General features: G+C 61.6%; 2 protein-coding genes across 11 annotated transcripts in view; both read right to left on the reverse strand.

Moving 5' to 3' along the window:
• Positions 1–384: 384 nt before the first annotated feature.
• On the reverse strand, positions 385–10,545 carry TEX29 (testis expressed 29). The gene is made up of 6 exons (XM_043478065.1): positions 10,405–10,545; positions 10,229–10,323; positions 8,840–8,950; positions 2,194–2,263; positions 1,301–1,464; positions 385–555 (listed from the first exon to the last, which is right to left on the reverse strand). Exons 2-6 carry the CDS (start codon positions 10,284–10,286, stop codon positions 515–517), a joined length of 444 nt encoding a protein of 147 aa, XP_043334000.1. The 5' UTR covers positions 10,287–10,323; positions 10,405–10,545; the 3' UTR covers positions 385–514.
• Positions 10,546–15,102: 4,557 nt separating this feature from the next.
• The window catches only part of ARHGEF7 (Rho guanine nucleotide exchange factor 7), a 102,890-nt gene continuing 100,427 nt past the window's right edge, over positions 15,103–17,565 (reverse strand). For all 10 annotated transcript variants that reach the window (XM_043478183.1, XM_043478182.1, XM_043478193.1 and 7 more), the window contains one exon: positions 15,103–17,357. In XM_043478183.1, the coding sequence (XP_043334118.1) occupies positions 17,235–17,357 (123 nt within the window). In that variant the 3' untranslated portion in view covers positions 15,103–17,234. The remainder of the gene's footprint in view (positions 17,358–17,565) is intronic.

The following is a 17,565-nucleotide window of genomic DNA, read 5'->3' on the forward strand; positions in this document are numbered from 1 at the left end:
CGGGATGCAAAGAGTCGGACACAACTGAGAGACACTTTCACCCTCGCCCTCACTAGGGAGGGACTGTGGTCCCCTCAGTCCACCCCCCCACCCAGCAACCTCGTCCAGAAACATCCAGAATAACATATGACCGCCTCCCGACACCCAGCGGCCCCTCAAGCTGACACGTAAAATGGGCTGGGCCTGACCTCCCCGCGGTCTGAGTGACCCCCGTACCAAGCCTGCAGCCCACCCTGGGTGGGGTGAGCCACACCGGGGGCTGCCTGGTCCGGGTCGGAACAAGCCGAGCGTCGAGAATGCAAGCTCCTGGGGCCCGGTCTCAGCTTGGGGGCTGCTCCCTCCTGAGGCAGGAAAACAAGCTTTGGGGACCCAACACGGAGCACAAGCATTTCAAAATACCTTTATTTCCTCTCACCGGGTGGTCACTCCACAAAATATTTTGACGGCCGCTCCCCGGCCGCCCCACCACGGTCAGACTTTTCCTCCCGTCGTCACCCAGCCTCTGCCCCGCGCCTCAGTCCTCTGTTTCCTCCTCCTCTGTCACTAACGGACTCGCTGGATTTAAGATAAAACAGAGAGAAGTGGGTTTTGAGTGGGACTCTCGGCCACCCCAGGGGGAGACCCTCCAGGGCCTGTGGATGCAGCTGCAGGGACGCGATTCACTCAGAAACGCGTTTGGCGGCTGGGTCTCTGCCCACCCCCCTGCACCGGGGTCTGTCCGCTGAGTCCTGGGGCCGAAGACTCTGCAGCCCCCCAGGTAGCACCCCCGCAGGAGGCGGGCGCCAGGCCTGCAGGCCCCCTGGGGCCGTGTCCAGGTCCCAGAGGACAGCCAGGCAGGCCGCTCACTGCCCCTTGGGATGGTGAGAGCCTGACGCTGGCTCCCACCACCCACGGCCCAGGACAGCTGGTCACCGTGGTCATGCCTCCTTGAACCTGCCGGGGGCTCCGGCCAAAGCCACCCGCCTGCGAGGCCAAGAGGCTTCCTGGGAACCAGCGTGGGCGGGACGCATCCCGGACAGCAGGCGCTGCAGGAGGCGGCGACGCCCGGAGCCCGCCGGCCGAGGGAGCTCAGCCCACCGCCCTGCACCCCCCACCCCCCACCTGCCCAGACCTGGAGCTGGGGGCACGGGTGGGGGCAGGAAAGGGAGGAACGCTGTGGACAGAAGCCGTGCCAATGTGCCATGGGCAGAGCCCACTTGACTAGCAGGCCAGTGCCGCACGTGGGGGCCGGGGTGGAGGCCGAGGGTCTCCAGCAGAGCCGCTCTCGGCAGCAATGAAGCCGGCCGGCCCGCCGCCTTACCGTCCTCCCCGCCGCTCTCCTGGGACTGCGGGGCCTCCATGCTCGGGGCCTGCGAGCCAGCCCCCACGCTGCTGGGCGGCTGCGTCTCCACCTGGACGCTGGACTTGGCTGAAAGAGGCGCCTCCGTGGGGGCTTCCTTTCCTCTCCTGCTCTCCTGGATGACTCTGATGGGCAGAGAGAGAAGGATGGGGACCCCCAGGGGCCGCCCGGCCTTCCACCGGGATGCACCCGCAGCATCACAGTGTTCACAACCCTGCCGGCGGGTTTGAAGGAGAAACGCTCTGTCATCTCAGCTTTGTTTTCACAGGAGCTCCAGACTCACCGGGCGCATGGCGCCCAGGCTCCCACAAACACCAGGGAGCGGGCCGCGTGTGCGTGGCCCACGGTCACGGCCAGGCAGGGCCACAGAGGTGCCAACCGGCTCCACTCGGAGGAGGAACAGGCTTTTTCCTCGCCGTTGGACAGAGTGGTTCAAGCAGCCTCACCGGCTTCCGTTCACAGGACAGGGGCCGGGGCCCCGAGTGCAGGCTGCAGCCCGGCGCTGCCTGTGGACCGCGGGCAGCTGCAGGGCCTGGCGGCCGTGTCCTGACCACTAACACTCACCCAGATTCGGGCCTGAGCACACGACCGCTGCAGGCCGAGGGATGAGCCACTGGGTGGGGCCCGGCGGCCTGCAGACCGGCACCCGCTGGCCGTGAGGCTGAGACGCCAGGAGCCAGGGTGGTGTCGGCCCCGAGGGTGCTGGGCAGGAACGCGCGCACCCTGACCGGCTCGTGCCCGCAGACGGCCCTCCTCGTCGCCCACACTGCAGCGAGGCGGGGTCCGCCCGCCCACGGCACCCTGCTCCCGTCCCCTCGGGCCCACAGTGAGGTTCAGGGAGGGAAAGCGCTGACCTGTAAATGATGGTGATGACAAAGGCTCCGGCGATGATCACGATCAGAGCAGAGAACACCTGCACGTAAGCTGGAAAAGTTCCTGGGCGTCACTGCGGGCCAGCGTTTCCTCAGAGCCACCTGCCTCCCCGCGGTGGCCACAGCTCCCGCCTGCCTGCCCTCCACACCCCCCGCCTGGCTCAGCCCCGGGCTCTGGCCTCTGCACCTTCCTCCCCCAGAAACGCGGCCATGGACCCGAGCGGGGGGCCCCCCCAAGGACCGTCCCCTGAGGACAGTGATGGGGAGGGCCGTCCATCTGTCCAGACACTCTGTCCATCTGTCCCAGAGTCAGCAGCACCCAGCCTCCTGGGACCTGGGCCGCCCCCTGCCCTGGCCTCCCTGGAAATGGTCCCTCAATACACAGGTCAGTTGTCCCAAGACATTAGGAGGCGTTTTTCAGGTGATAAATTCCACAGGTCTGACTGCAACTTTCGTGAACCAAGTGCTCCCATATCCGCAAGGGGCGGCCGCTGCGCCCGGCAGGTCCCACCTTCTCTGGACGAGCCCCCAAAAGAAGGCCCAGCGCCTCTCAAGGTGACTCAGGGCAGCCACGGCCCCCGAGTGTCCCGGTGCAGGAGCACCCCTCACGGGTGTGAATTCTCAGCCCTTCCCCACTCCTGGGAACGAGAGACAGGGGGCAGCTGGGCGACCCCCAGGCCTTCCGGGGGGGGTCCTCCACCTCAGGGTACCTCGTGGTGCCCAGGCTCACACGCAGGGCCGGGGGCCAGCCTTCCCTACGAACTGACGCTGGGCCTCTGTCTGCCAGCCGGCTCGGGACTCGGGCGACTGAAGGGCAGGACCCGCGTCCCCTGGGCCCAGGAGCTCTGCGTGGGCACCGCTCCGTGAAGGCACTCGGACCAGCCCCCAGTTCTGTCCCCCCGCTCTCCTCGTGAGGCTCAGGCCAGGATGTAAAGCAGCGAGGCGGGCCGGCAGGCTGCATGGTGCCCCACACGAGGCGCTCGAGCCCTGACCCCCGGCTGGCCCATCCGCGAGCTCCGCGGGCCTCCGTGCCGACTGTCTTTCCCGCTTTCTCAAAGTGAGGGAGCGGGCCAGCTGGCGAACGCCGACCCGACTTGTGACATGACCTCTTCAGTCCCCTTGCTTCCTCCTCCCTCTGAGCCGTCTGCCCCGACCCAGGGGCAGCATCATCAGGCGTCCTCACTGGTGGGTCCCTGGGGCCATGGGGTCCCGGATGTGGGGCTCGAGTCAGGAAACGGAAGGGAGTGACGCCACGCAGCTCGGCAAGCAGGGGCTGAGCATCCGGCCGGCTCTCACAAGCGCGTTCACAGGCGGGGGGCGGATGCGGTGCTCGGGGGCAGCCGCAGCCCCATGACCATGACTGGCTGGGAGCTTCTTGCTGGAGGTGCATCCTGGCAGCTGGCTTCTTTCTGTCCCCGACGCCTTGGCCGTGGAAAGGCGTTCACCTGGGCTCACCTCCTCGCCTCCAGGACTGTGATAACCTGCTCCAGTGTTTCTCACCCCCTGGTATGAACGCAGCGGTGTGGACGCTCCCGCAGTGACCTCTGAACCGGGCACTGCAGGGGGACGCGACCTCCAAGGTCAGGGTCACCGCGGCTGTGGCCCTGCTCGCGCTCCAGCCGCCGGCCCCGGGGAAGAGCGTCTCACAGCTGCGAGCCGGCCTGTGACATGAAGCAGACGTCTATGCGCACGCAGGGCTGACCCGCAGCGAAGTGGGAGCCTCGGAGCAGCCCGTCCAGCCCTGGGCTGGCCGCAGACGACCACCGCCTCCCGCAGTCTTGACTGCGGGCTCCTGAGCCACCTGAGCCCAAGCCACCCAGCCGAGCCTCTGAGTTGCTGATAAAGCCAGTAGGCTTGGGAAATGTACCACCTGGTGATAGATAACTAATACAGGGCAGCTCCTAGACCTCGGTGCATCAATGCGCTTTAAACAGTGTTGAGCGAATGGAATGGAAACCAAGTCTGAGTGAATTGGGTCAGTGACAAGAGGAAGCCCCCGGTGGCTCAGACGGTAAAGAATCCTCCTGCCGTGCAGGAGACCCAGGTTCAACCCCTGGGTCAGAAAGATCCCCTGGAGAAGGAAATGGCAACACACACTCCGGTGTTCTTGCCTGGAGAATCCCGGGGACAGAGGAGCCTGGTGGGCTGCAGTCCGCGGGGTCACAAAAGAGTCGGACACGACCTAGCGACTGAGCCACCGTCACCCAGCTAGGAGCAGGCAGCCCACACATCCCTGCATTCCAAGCAGCGGCTACTCCTTACTGTGATTTGCGTCCCATCTCGTGAAAGAAATTCAGAATCTATTTGTGCCCTGGTTTATGAAAGAAATTCAGAATCTAAATGTAAGTGGATCCCTGTTAGAGAGACACACAGATTTAGACAGTGATTTAGTTTTCAATTGTCGGTTATATCTTCTATATCTTGACATGTGCAAGTACTTTTCTTTCTTGAGGTCGAGCTCCTGAAGGCAGAGACTGAATCTCAGTGATTCTCTCCGCACAATCTCTAGCCAGCATCTATTAGCGGCAAGCAATATGTACAATTTATCATATAACACATATTATGATTGATCACTCAGAAACAGCAGCAATTGAAAGAATATCTTGGCAAAGCCTCCCCCAGATAGTTGAACAAAAGTTTTGAAATTGTCTCAGCAAGTCCCACAAAGAAACTGAAGTCAAACACTTAGGGGAAAAAAATGACAGGTTAAATAGTGTACCCTAAACTCAAGACTGAAGACTGAAAGCAAGTCATTCTCTCTGAATTCCCATTTCTTCTCAAAGATCTAATGCTAATTCCCCAAGTTCATGTTCTTAATAATACAGATTATGCCATAACACAAAGTGCACTTCAAACCAGCCAATTTAAGAAGTTGGTGAAAGGTTTTCATAACATGGAATTATGAGCACAAAGAACTCATAATATGCTGTCACGGAACACTACAACTTACAGCACAAAGGTTTGTGCACCGTCTTGAAAGAGAAAATGTCAAAGAAACGAAAAATGCCGAGGGCGCAGTGAGAGCCCAGTGCAGGGCTCACTGCCCAGACTCTGCCCACAGACGGGCCACGCTCACAAACGCGAGAGGAGTCGGAAGAAAAGACCCAGCCCACACGACTCGTGTGTTATAACTGAAAGGATGGAAAAAGGCTCAATCCTCGCCTCCAGGCAAAAAATGACATGCCCACTTGTGGAACAATGAGCCCTCTTCAAGGACAGAAAATTCCTGGGTTTCTGTTCTTTTCTAGGTTCCTTAGGGACACTAATAATTTAGGTGCTAAAAAGAATAAGGCTTATTTTTCAAATAAGCGATAGGCATAAAGTGATGGTACTAATTCACATGATGTCTGAAACACAAACAGTTACAAATGGCCAGCTCCCACCATGAAACTCTGAGGAGAAGATGCTCAGGGACGGAACAGACGAAAGAAGAAAAAGCATCAGCTTGAGTTTCTGTTCTCTCAGTGGCTGCACTCACCCTTGAATGGTCCATGTCACTGCTTTATGCTCTTTGGGCTCCATTTCATTAGGATGTGAGCAAACAGGGATAATTAATGGCCAAAACTACGACCTGACTGATGCTGGGAAAGACTGAAGGCGGGAGGAGAAGGGGACAGCAGAGATTGAGATGGTTGGATGGCATCACCAACTCAACAGACATGAGTTTGAGCAAGCTCTGGGAGTTGGTGAAGGACACGGAAGCCTGGTGTGCTTCAGTCCATGGGGTCGCAGAGAGTCAGACAGGACTGAGTGGCTGAAAAACAACGGCAGTAACCTGTCCTGTGACTTTACCTGGGAATTTAACGTCCTTTGCATCTTTATATGTGGAAGATTGAAGAGCAAACCCACTACCCTTTGGATGTTAAAGTTTCCTGCTTTTAGGAGCTTCCCACAGTAAACGTCTCAGAAAAACTAAGCTGCATGTGTGCTTAGGACACCAAAGTCTTCTAGGAAGAAAAACTCCATGATGGAAATGAAGTGAACTAGACTGGCTGCTCTCTAAATAGTGACATGTGTCCAACCATTAAAACTGCAAAATGAAAACAAAAGGATGAAAAAATGCAACAAGCAGCAAATTACAGTCAGCTGGAAACAGAGGCAATTGTTGAAATCACAATGGCTGAAGGGGCCGAGAGCAGCTCGGGGCAAACAACAGGCTGATCAGAGAGCTTCTCGGGAAACCCTGGGGAGTGACCGTCGCCAGGGAGACGTGGAGAGCCGTGACACAGCCCGTGGAAGGCAGAAAGCCTGGGGAGTGACCGTCGCCAGGGAGACGTGGAGACGGTGACACAGCCCAGGAAGGCAGAAAGCCTGGGGAGTGACCGTCGCCAGGGAGACGTGGAGACGGTGACACAGCCCGTGGAAGGCACGGAGCATCCCTAGGAGGGCAGAGGCGGTCCCAGGCTCACCCTGCTGGCTGACCTTCAGGTTCTGTGGAAGCAGGAAGTGGAGACTAAGGCAGAGCTGGGGACACCTGGCTGACGCTGGGTCCCAGCCCACACACAGGGCCCTTGGCAGAGACCGGGAGATGATTATTTCCGGGCGTCTGTGGAGGTGTCTGTCCAGACACTAGCTGACCGCCAGGCTGACCAAGCAGAGCCTTCAGTGAGCACACACTGCGAAGAAGAGACACTACAGAATCACTCAGAAAAGTCATCGTTAGACAATGACCCCGCCACGACGAGAGGTTTAGCAGGCAGGAGAGCCTGGTTTTCAGGGTTGCCACATTGCATAATTTAAATGTCTGGTTTTCAACAACAACAAAAAGATATGACACACGCAAAGAGACAAGAAAATATGGCCATGTACATGATATGTGAAAGGCCATCAATAGAAATGGTCCCTCAGGAAGTCCAGATATTAGACTGACTGGGCAGAGACTTCATTGTAAACAGGTTCAGAGAACTAAAGGAAGCCATATCTGAAGAACAGAGCATGAGAACGATATCTCACCCATAAAAAGATAGAAATTATTTAATTAAAAAAGGAACCAAATAGAAATTCTGAAGTTGAAAGTATAATCCTGGAAATGAAAGCCTCACCAGAGGAGCAAACTGGTCGATTTGAGCCACAGAAGAAAAGAATCAGCAAAGCCAAAGCCAAGGCCACCGAGAGCATGCCGTCCGAGTGTCAGAGAGAAAGAGTCAGGAAACATCAACCTCAGAGATCTGGGGGACGCCACTGCTGCAGTTCAGCCGCCCAGCCGTGTCCAACTCCGTCGGCCCCGTGGACTGCAGCACGCCAGGCCTCCCTGTCCATCACCAACTCCCGGAGCTTGCTCTAGCTCACTCATGTCCACCGCGTCGGTGATGCCGTCCAACTGTCTCAGCCTCTGTCGCCCCTTCTCCTCCCTCCTCCAATCTTTCCCAGCATCAGGGTCTTTTCCAATGGAGTGTCCTAAATGTACAGCCTCTTTTCTGCCTCTTTTTGAACCAAACTGACTCCTCTTTTCCCCTAAATACCAAATCTTCACCCCACGGGAAGGCACTGCTCCCCGTTTGGCTGAACCCAGATCTCGCTGATGCTTTAGCTTCTTGAACTGTTTTGCCCAGAACATCACTTTCTTGAAGGCACTGGAGTGACGTTTTGAGTGGGATCGGCTGCCCCCCAGGGCAGTGTGTCTGACTTCCCAGCTCCAGGAACAAGAAGGCAGGTCTTGGGGGTGGGGGGCTGAGACCCCTGGGGCCACAGAGGAGACTTGGAGGGCCACAGCACGCAGCATGCCCCCTGAGGGGTGAGGGTGGGGTGGGGGCAGGGACGGGGGCCCGGGACACATTTCCCAAAGCATCCCAGCTGTTGAGTGTCCGCGGCCAGCGCCAGGGGCTCTTTCCTGCGTCCGGTGAGGCCTCCTGCAGACTGCCCGTTCCCGAGACCATGCGCCCCTCCCCAACATCCTCAAGCCCTCTCGCCAGTTTGCAAAAGGAAGGCATACGGGCCAGGAAAATGCATCTACGACCAAGTGGAGCTTGAGGGGTTGGAGACACTAATCCAGATGAGCCCAGAGGCAGGAAATCCAGGAAGCACTGTCGGAGCGGCCCTTGTGGGCCAGGCGTTGTGGCTCACCTCCTCCTCCCCACCCCCCACTCCGCTTCAGGCCGCCCCCGAGTTCTGCTTCCCTGGGTGCCCCTGTGCTGCCTGACCTGGGGGTGTGGCCACTCCGCGGCTCGAGCCCCCGCCCTCCTGGTGTCCCTGCCAGTCCTACCCCGACCCCAGGTTCGTCCCCAGGCTCAGGATGGGAAGCAGAACTCAGTGCCAGGTTGACATCCTATTCCGACCCCTGACGGCGGCCCCTGCAGGGTTGGGGCATCCTTGCGCACGGTGCAAGGGCTCCAGCCCGAGCCGGCTCTTTCTGCGGACCTGGCAGCGCCAGCTCAGCCTTCTACGCCCCTGGGATGGACGGAGATCAAAGCGTCTCCAATAGTGTGCAGGCCCGCTGGGCAGTGAACGTCCCCCGGCAGCAGAAGGCCCACAGCCAGCCCCTCCAAGGCCTCTTTTCCGGGCCACCCCGAGCAGGGCGACGTGGCAGAGGACGTGGAAGGAGGCCCATCCAACAAGGGGGACCCGGGTGAGGGGAGCCATCCCAGGCCCACCGGGCTCTGCCGGCCCTGCCGCCCGGCCGCGTACTCACTGGGCAGGGCCTTCTCGTAGCAGATGCCTTTATAGAAGCAGCAGCCGAGCTCCTTGCAGCGATCCCGGCTGACGTTGTAGTCACATATGTCGTACAGAGGGATGTCGCACACTGCAAGGCAGACACACGGAGGGCGTCACCCCGCGGCCGCGGCCCTGCCAACTCAGAGGACTGTGGGGCAGGGACGCGCAGTGCGTCACACAGGCCTCACTCCGAGAGTCCCACTGGAAAGATGCGATTTCTGAACGAATTAGTGTCAAGTTAATTACACAGGATAACGCAGGGTCCTCCGGTGACCAAGCAACTAACGCATCTCGGCAAGAGCTCGCCAGGCTCCTTGCTCCACAGAGAGACCCGGAAATGGAAGCCTGACACCGTGGGCGCCCGGGAGCTGGGGCAGGAAGTGTTACCAAGGCACGTTTAAGCAAAGGGTGCGTGAAAACGATGATGCCATGGGTCATTTCAGAATTCAGACGTCCATGGAGGACAGCTCAGGGCCCGGGTCTGTGGGCTGCATGGGTGGGCGGGGCCCTCAGGGGCCACAGCGGCCCCACTGGTCCCCTCCCCGCCCTCTGCCTGTCTGGCTCCTGCAGTCGGGAGGCCTGCATCCTGGTTCCCAGAGGTGAAACCCAGGCTTAGAATGAGTCCAGAACACGACGTGTGCCTCGGATGTAAGAGCCGCTCACGTCTTGCAGGCCTGCGCCAGGGCTCCCCAGAAAGACTCTGGGGGGCAGGCTCCCCAGACAGACAGGGGAGGGCAGGCTCCCCAGAAAGATCTGGGGTGGGGGCAGGCTCCCCAGACAGAAGGTGCGGGTCAGGTTCCCCAGACAGATGGGGGGCGGGGGGAGGGCAAGGGTCTGCCTACCCAGACAGACCCGGGTTGGGGGGCCGGCTCCCCAGACAGATGGGGGGACAGGATCCCCGGACAGCCTAGGTTCAGGAGGGTATCAGGGTACCCGGGTCCCAGGCAGAGAGCCTCCTGCGGGGAGAAGGCCCCTCGGGACATCCCTGGGAAACCACCTGTAAGCCATCTTAGGGGTCTCCTTTATGCCCAGTCTCCACGGCGGTGAAGCGAGGGCTCGGGGATGGGGCCCCGGGCCCACCGGCGCTGCGGCCTTCCTGCCTTGGGAGCCTCTCTGGCCCCACCTAGACCCGCAGCCCCGCCCTCCGGCTCAGGAGCACCCCGCCCTCCCGGCGCTGAGTCCGAGTTCCCGGGTCCCTGGACACGCTGGGGCGAGTCCTCCGAGGGGCCCCTGGACGGGTCACTCGATGGAGAGAGAGCGGGGAGGCGCGGGCAAGGTTGCAAAGGCCTGGCCCTCAGGGCCCCTCGCCGACCGCATGTCCCCCGTCGTCGGGGACGCCCGCCGCCCCTGCAGCCTGGCCAGTCACCTGCGAACTTCTTCAGGAGGTGCGAGGGGGACTTCTTGAACTCAGGCGCATATCTCATCGTAGCAGCTGAAGGAGGACCGCGGGGTCACGGGGACCTGGGGAGAGAGCGGGTCAGTGCGGGGCCCCCGGCGCGGCCAGCGCGGGTACGGGGGCGGCCGGCGGGAGCCCGGCCCCACCTGGCAGGCATGTCCTGGCCGAGCCGCGGCCACGCGCCTCACGTGCACAACAGCGCTCGGACCAAGCGAGGGACCGGCCAGCTCCCCACCAGCCACGGCTCCCGGCCAGGGCAGGCCCGCCCGCCGGCTGTGACGTCACACAGGCCCCGTGACGTCACACAGAGGCCTGCAGGCCGGAAGCAGCCTGCGGACCCCGCCCCCAGCCCCTGCCTGCACGACGCCCACCCCGCTGCCCAGCCAGTCTCTGCAGAACTGGGTCCCGCAAGGCTGAGGCCCCGAGGCTCTGGGGTGAGCCAGGCCTGGTGAAGCTGAGAGCCCTGGAGGACCCGGCTTGCCTGTGGACGGCACGCAGTTCAGTTCAGTTCAGCCGCTCAGTCGTGTCCGGCTCTTTGCGACCCTAGGGACTGCAGCACGCCAGGCCTCCCTGCCCATCACCAACTCTCGGAGTTTACTCAAACTCGTGTCCGTTGAGTTGGTGATGCCACCCAACCATCCCATCCTCTGTCATCCTCTTCTCCTGCCCTCAATCTTTCCCAGCATCAGGGTGTTTTCCAATGAGTTGGCTCCTCATATCAGGTGGCCAAAGTATTGGAGTTTCAGCTTCGGCATCAGCCCTTCCAATGAACACCCAGGACTGATCTCCTTTAGGATGGACTGGTTGGATCTCCTTGCAGTCCAAGGACGGCAGGCAAGGAGAGGCGGGAGACCAAGCGGGAGCCGGCGAGCAGGTCACCGCGGGGGCTTCAGCCTTCACACTACGGGAAGTCAGGCGACAGAACAGGGTCTGTGCAGGGCAGAGAGTGAGCGCTCTCTTCACAGCGTCGTCCTGAAGGACGGTCAGCAGGCAAGAGTCAGCCTGGGATAACACGATCACCGGAGAGAAAATTAAAGGAGGGCTGTGACCGAACGTGTTTCCTGTTGTTTTAATTACTGTTGGTGACTGGCAGCCTGACTGGACCTGGCGGGAGGGGAAACCAGGCTGGAGGGGCGGGCCCTGGGCTCCGAGTGGACAGGCCAGCACAGGTGCCCTCCCGCCGGGGCTGCAGTCCCCGCGAGGCTGCAGGCAGCCCTGGATGGAGCGGCCTCGGTGTGTGGGGACAGGGGGTGTGGGAGGGGGTGTCAGTGTCCAGGGGAGGAGGGGACGGAGGGGACAGAGTCACTCTGGCCCAGCAGGTGAGGACAGGAGGGAGCAGGAAGGCAGGCCGAGGGTGGACAGGGGCTCATGCTGGGAGCCATGGCCCGCGGGGAGCAGGTGCCAAGTCCAAGGAAGCTGGGGTCACTGGAGGTCAGGGCCGGTTGTGACAAGGAGCAGGGAGCCCCGGGGAGGGGAGCACACAGACGGTCGGCTGGGGCCGGCTTAGGGCCTCTGGGGCGGAGCCGCCTTGACCAGCGCCTGGCGGAGCACCAAGCTCGCGGGCCGCCCCTCCCCTGAGAAGCGGCTTTGCTTCCCGCCCCCCACCCCCCGCCCCGACCACATGACCCAGCCTCTCTCACCCCAGTTTCCTCACCTGAAAGCAAGGTGATGATACACACAGGCACATGACTGGCCCGTGCTGGGTGCCCAGTAATGAGCCCACGTCCAGGGGCTCAGAGGGTCAGGCGGGGTGTCCGGCAGTACCTGGGGCCAGGCAGTCCCCTCTGTCCAGCGGCGCCCAGGGCTGCGCTGCCGTCCACTGTGTGTAGCTCAGCCATCTGGACTGTATGATCCAGGGTCCACAGCATGCCATCAGCCCAGGGAGACCCCCAGCACTGTGAGCAGACACCCCCACCCCTCAGAGGGATCTCTAATCCACCCCAAGCCTGAATTCGCTTCTGGACACGTCCTGTCCATGGAATCTCACAACACGTGGGCTTGGGTCTGGTGTCTCCCACCTGCCGCGTTCAGGATGCATCCAGGGGGCGGGGGTGCCAGACCGCCCCCCCTCACGGCTCCAGGACAGCTGCCCACGTGGCAGACGTCTGCTGATCCGTCTGTCCGCTGATGGACGTCTGGGCTGTCCCACTTCTTCAGCCGTTATGTGTAACGCCGCTGTGGACGTCCACGTACAGGTTTCGCGTACACGTGGGTTCCCACCTCCCTCGGACACAGCCTGGCCGCGGCCTCCCTGGGTCAGGCAGTGGCTCCTGGCTCAGCTTCCGAGGAGCGGCCAGACTGTCCCCAGAGCAGCCGCTCCAGTTCATGTTGCCGCCAGGAGTGTCGGCAGCCAGGCCCCCTCCTGGGAACTGACTTCACACCACCGTGCAGCGGGTTCAAGTTCATCGATGGACCAGCTTCCCGGGGAGCAGTGGGAAAGGTCACGTGCTGCCGTGCAGGGGCTGGGTCAGCGCAGGGAAGCCGGGGCGGTGAGGGCGCTTGGGACAGACTCCCCGGGCAGGGCCCAAGTGTCGGCTGAGGCGGGTGGGGCGGGGCGCCGGGTCACCGCAGTGCTGGCAGGACCCAAAAGGAGCAGACGGACCATCTCCCCCTCTGCCCGGGGACCCCAGGGTCTATTGCCCCCTTTCCTGACCAGCCAGGCCCGGCCTGCAGGGGACCATGGGGAGCTCACGGGGGCCTGGGCCGGCATCTCCTGTTATTGGCCAAGCCCTTTCCCTTGTGACGTGATTTTAGCCGAGGAGAAGACCCAGTCTGTCCTGGACCGAGAGGCCTTCCCATGGGAATTGTGGGAGTCTCCCTGGCTTTTCTCAAACAGAAGATGCTCCTCCAAGACCTTCCCATGACCCCCTCCCTGGTCAGTGCCAGGGAGGGGAGGGTGGTTAGCTGGGAACCTAGAGCCACACACAGGTGGCCTCTGCGAGGGCAGGTGCCCCAGGCCAGCGGGGGGACGGGCCAGCGCTGGAGCTGAGTCCACATCCCCCCGGGACAGGTGGAACGGTATTTCCCGGAAAGGCCGTTCCAGTCCTGAACCCGAGTACCCGTGCACGTGATCCTGACTGAAGTTGGGCCTTTGCAGACGCCATCAGTTTGAGATCTAACCCAATGTGACAGGTGTCCCTCCAAGGAGAGGCAACACAACCACAGGGTGGAGGGCACAGGGCGGACAGATGGACACGTGCCAACAGAGGCTGAGCCCGAGACCCTGGATCGTGCCACCACGGGGGCCGGAAGGGGACCCCCGCCAGGGCCTCCAGAGGGACAGGCCGCCGACACGTGGGCTCCAGACTTCAGGCCTCAGGACCCTGAGATGAGGCTCTGCCGTCACAACCCACCCAGTTCACCGCCCCTGCTACAGCGGCCTCGGGAAACCAGTGCTGCGTCACCCATTTTGCTGAACAGTAACCAGGCAGGCTCTAACCCGGCTCTTACGGGAGAAGACAAACCCAAGGGCAGTGGGTTAGAGGTGGGGGGCCTGGGTCCCACCGTGCACCCCACCCTCCCAGCCCAGGACAGCAGTCGGACACAGCTGACCGCAGGGACCCCCAGCGTCCACTCCTGCAGGCGCGTCCCACCCTCACCCCTCTTCCACTTCCGTGCCAGTCACGTTTGTTCACAAGTAAAATCGAGTTAAACACTGCATCTGAGAGAGAAATTAAAATGGGGTGACTGCAGCCCCGACGGAGCCCAGGGGACCGGCACCCAGCAGTGTGTGAGGAAAGGCGTCTCAGTCGTCCCTGGAGGTCCAGTGGCCAAGACCCCACGCGCCCAAAGTGCAGGGGCGGGGTTCGATCCCTGGTCAGGGAACTCGGCACCAGCACACAGCACGGCGTGACCAGAGAGAAAAACTGCACCCTGAGCCAGAGGCATGTTGGCACCAGCTGCACTCGAGGAAGCCTCCCGAAGGGCAGACGTCCCGCCACGTGTCTCCCTGAGGTCTGACCCAGAGGTGACGCCGGGGCGCCCGGGGCATCTGACCAACACGTCCTCCAACACGGAGCCCCGGGGCCACGTGTCTCCCTGAGGTCTGACCCAGAGATGACGCCGGGGCGCCCGGGGCGTCTGACGGAACACGTCCTCCAACGCGGAGCCCCGGGCCGTGACCCTGACTGCGACGTCAGCTCTGTCCTCTAGGGGCGGCAGCTCCGGGGGAGAAGGGCGGACATCCTGGGAACTCTGTCCCCCAACCTGGCCTGGCTGCTCTCTAAACACCTGCCTCCTCCAGCAGGACGGAGTGGAGGGAAGGGCGAGGCCACCTGCTCCTGCCTCGCGACGCTGAAGGGCCCACAGGATCCAGGGAGAGGCGTCTGCCCTCCATCAAGCCCCACCCAGCGTCTACCTGGACTTCCAGGGGTGAGAGCCTTCGGCTCCCGGACGGCAGCCTTTCCTTCCCACTTCCTTCCCCCAGACTTGTTCTCATTTTTCATGTGTGCTAAATCACTTCAGTCATATCTGAATCTGTGACCCCACAGACCATAGCCCGCCAGGCTCCTCTGTCTATGGGATTCTCCAGGCAAGAACACTGGAGTGGGTTGCCATGCCCTCCTCCAGGGGATCTTCCCGACCCGGGGATGGACCCTGCATCTTGTGTCTCCTGCGTTGGCAGGTGGGTTCTTTACCCCAAGTGCCACCTGGGAAGCCCTTCTCCCAGACTTTGTTTTCTAACTTATCTTCAAATATTCCCAAACTCGATTTTAAAGATAAATGTGATATTTTCCAGCATCAAAAGTTCACACCAGAATTTTAAGATTAAAAAAAAAATTCAAAAGAAACGATAAAGGTACACACATGCAGAAAAAAAAAAAATCACAGACAATGAAGTGACATGTTTATAACATAAGAAAAATAGTCAGTTTAATAATTACAACAACAGAGCGTGAGTAGTCAAGACCAGGACACCGGGGTGCGGGGGGGGCGTTCGTGGAGGACCCCCACGGCTGTGAACGGGGGCCCGCGGGGAGTCCCCGACAATGGTTCAACCTGCCGCAGAGCATGCCTCCCGGCCACGGATAACTCCGGTACATCCCCCTCCCACCCGGGCGAGGACGTCGCTCTGTCTCCTCGTCCGTGGAAGGTGTGGCAGAGGCAACTACAGCAGGCAGACGGCCCCTTCCTGACGTCCCCTGGGAGGCCGAGCCCCTCGAAAGTCCCCCGGAGACACGGGGGCAGTTCACTGACAACAGGGCAGGTCTGTAGGAAGAACCGCTCAGATGCATCGTCTCTGCTCCCGAGAAAGCTTAGTAAAAACCCTGGGACCCGGGAAGGACGCGTCACGCAAGCATGTCGACGGCCACCCCTGGGGAGGAGGGGCGGTGAGAAGACAGGATGTGTGCCCCCTCGATGCGCAAGTCAACAGTTAAGGCAGGCTCTGCGGGCGCCCCGTCGGGGTGTGGGCGGCAAGACCGCCCGCCACAAAGTGCTGGAGAGTCAGGCGATGACGAGTTCCTGAGTTAGAATTTGCTCGAGACAGCAAACTTCAGTGCACGGATTGGATTGTTTCCCACTGCGAGGTCTCACGCATCACCAAAGGGCCTACTGTGAAAACAGGGCTCACCAGACACTGCAAGGCCATCGTTTCCAGCCCCACCAGGGACGAAGAAAACAAAACGCTGAGCACAGGAAGCCGGCAGTTCCCGTCACAAGGTCAGGCGTCCTCACGGTCATCAAGGCCCAGACACCCCCAGAGCTCGGGAGGCTGAGGGCACGGCCGCGGGCGGACCGGGCGCCCAGACCAGCTGCTCCAGCTCAAGGGCGTCCAGCCGATGCAGACAGAGCGCAGGCCACAGTCGCGTCTGATACCACTCGGGCATTTCCGAGACGGCCCTGATTCAGGGGCTGGGGTTTGGGCTTTTAAAGACATGATGCTTGTCCTCTACGAGTTCATCTCACTTTACAAACGACCTCTTCAGAACAGCGGGGCGCAGGGGCAGGTCCCGTGAGCCGGCTGGACCCCAGGCCCCTCCTCTGGGCCCTGGCCATCTGGACTCGGCGTGGGGTGGGTGGGGTGGGGGACCCGGTCTTGACCCCCACTCCTTGGGGAGTCTCAGGCGTGTTCTATTGCTTGATTCGTGCGGACACTGCCCCCTCAAGCGAGCACGGAAGGCCTGCCCGCGCCCGCCAGGACGGCAGGTTTTGGAGCCAGAGCAGCCTCAGGCAGAGAGCCCGCCTGCACCCGGCAGCGCGTCCTCACGGGCTGCAGTGACGTGCAATAAATAACACACTTTATTTACAGGCTTCAGGGAGCTCACGCCTTCGGGGAGGACGGGACGGTGCACCTGGTCGAGTTCCCAGGCCAGCCCCAGCCAGGCACCCTCCGCCACGCACGTGCTCACACAAGGCGGGCGTGCGCACACCCGTCATGGGGCCCGCTGGCAGCAGACGCGGCTCCCGGGTTCAGCCCGAGTGCTGTACGTGGCCTGCGGCCCCGCTCGACCAGGAGACTGGGGGGTGGGGGCCGGGGGAGACGGGCCCCTGCAGGTCTAAGCAGGTGAGCCGCAGGCAGACACGCGGGAGGTGTTTCTGGAGCGCGGCGGCAGAGCAGGCACCCCCAGAAACAGCTGTGGGTCTGCAGCCTCTGGTCCCCACGAGCGGTGAGCACACGCCCCAGGGCGCGGGAGCAGGGAGGTGAGCGCAAGGGGGGCTGCAGCCCAGCAGTCAGCCCAGATAGAAACACCGCCGTGTGCGTCCAGAACGGGGCATTTACAGGGAACGTACACGTAACATTGACACGTGTTCACTCGGAGCCCGCGAGCCCAGACGCCATCACCGCACTTACTGCGGAACGAGGTACTGGGTGTCGGGGGGGATGCGGTCTGGGCTCGGCCTGGAGCTCACAGCCGTCCAGTTGCAGTCTCCACACACAGCCCCGCCGGCAGCCTGAGCGCCAGGGGCGGGGGTCGTGGGGCTCCGGCTCAGGCTCAGTCTCGGAAGCGGTCTTGACGGAGCACCAGGACGCCCCTCAGAGGTTCGTCTCATCCCAAGCAGGGTCGTTCATGTTCTTGAGCACCTTCCTCACCAGCTTCTCCAGGTCTTTGCGGGCTCTCTGCTCCTCCTCCAGAGACTTCTTCATCTTCTTGTTGTCCTGCGGGAGAAGCAGACCGCAGGGGATTAACCACCGTTGGCACCAAAAGGGCCTCCTCCCGGAGGAGACGGGGCCGCACTGAAGGGGCCTGCCCTGCACAGCGGCCAGGGGCGCGGCTGACGGGACCCCCGAGGGTCTCACACGCAGGGTGACTCCTGGCGCCGGGACAACCCACAGACGGAGCAGGCCCGGCACTCCACTTACGACT

The sequence above is a fragment of the Cervus canadensis genome, chromosome 9 (genome assembly GCF_019320065.1).
Source record: "Cervus canadensis isolate Bull #8, Minnesota chromosome 9, ASM1932006v1, whole genome shotgun sequence".
In the NCBI taxonomy this organism is placed as follows: Eukaryota; Metazoa; Chordata; class Mammalia; order Artiodactyla; family Cervidae; genus Cervus; species Cervus canadensis.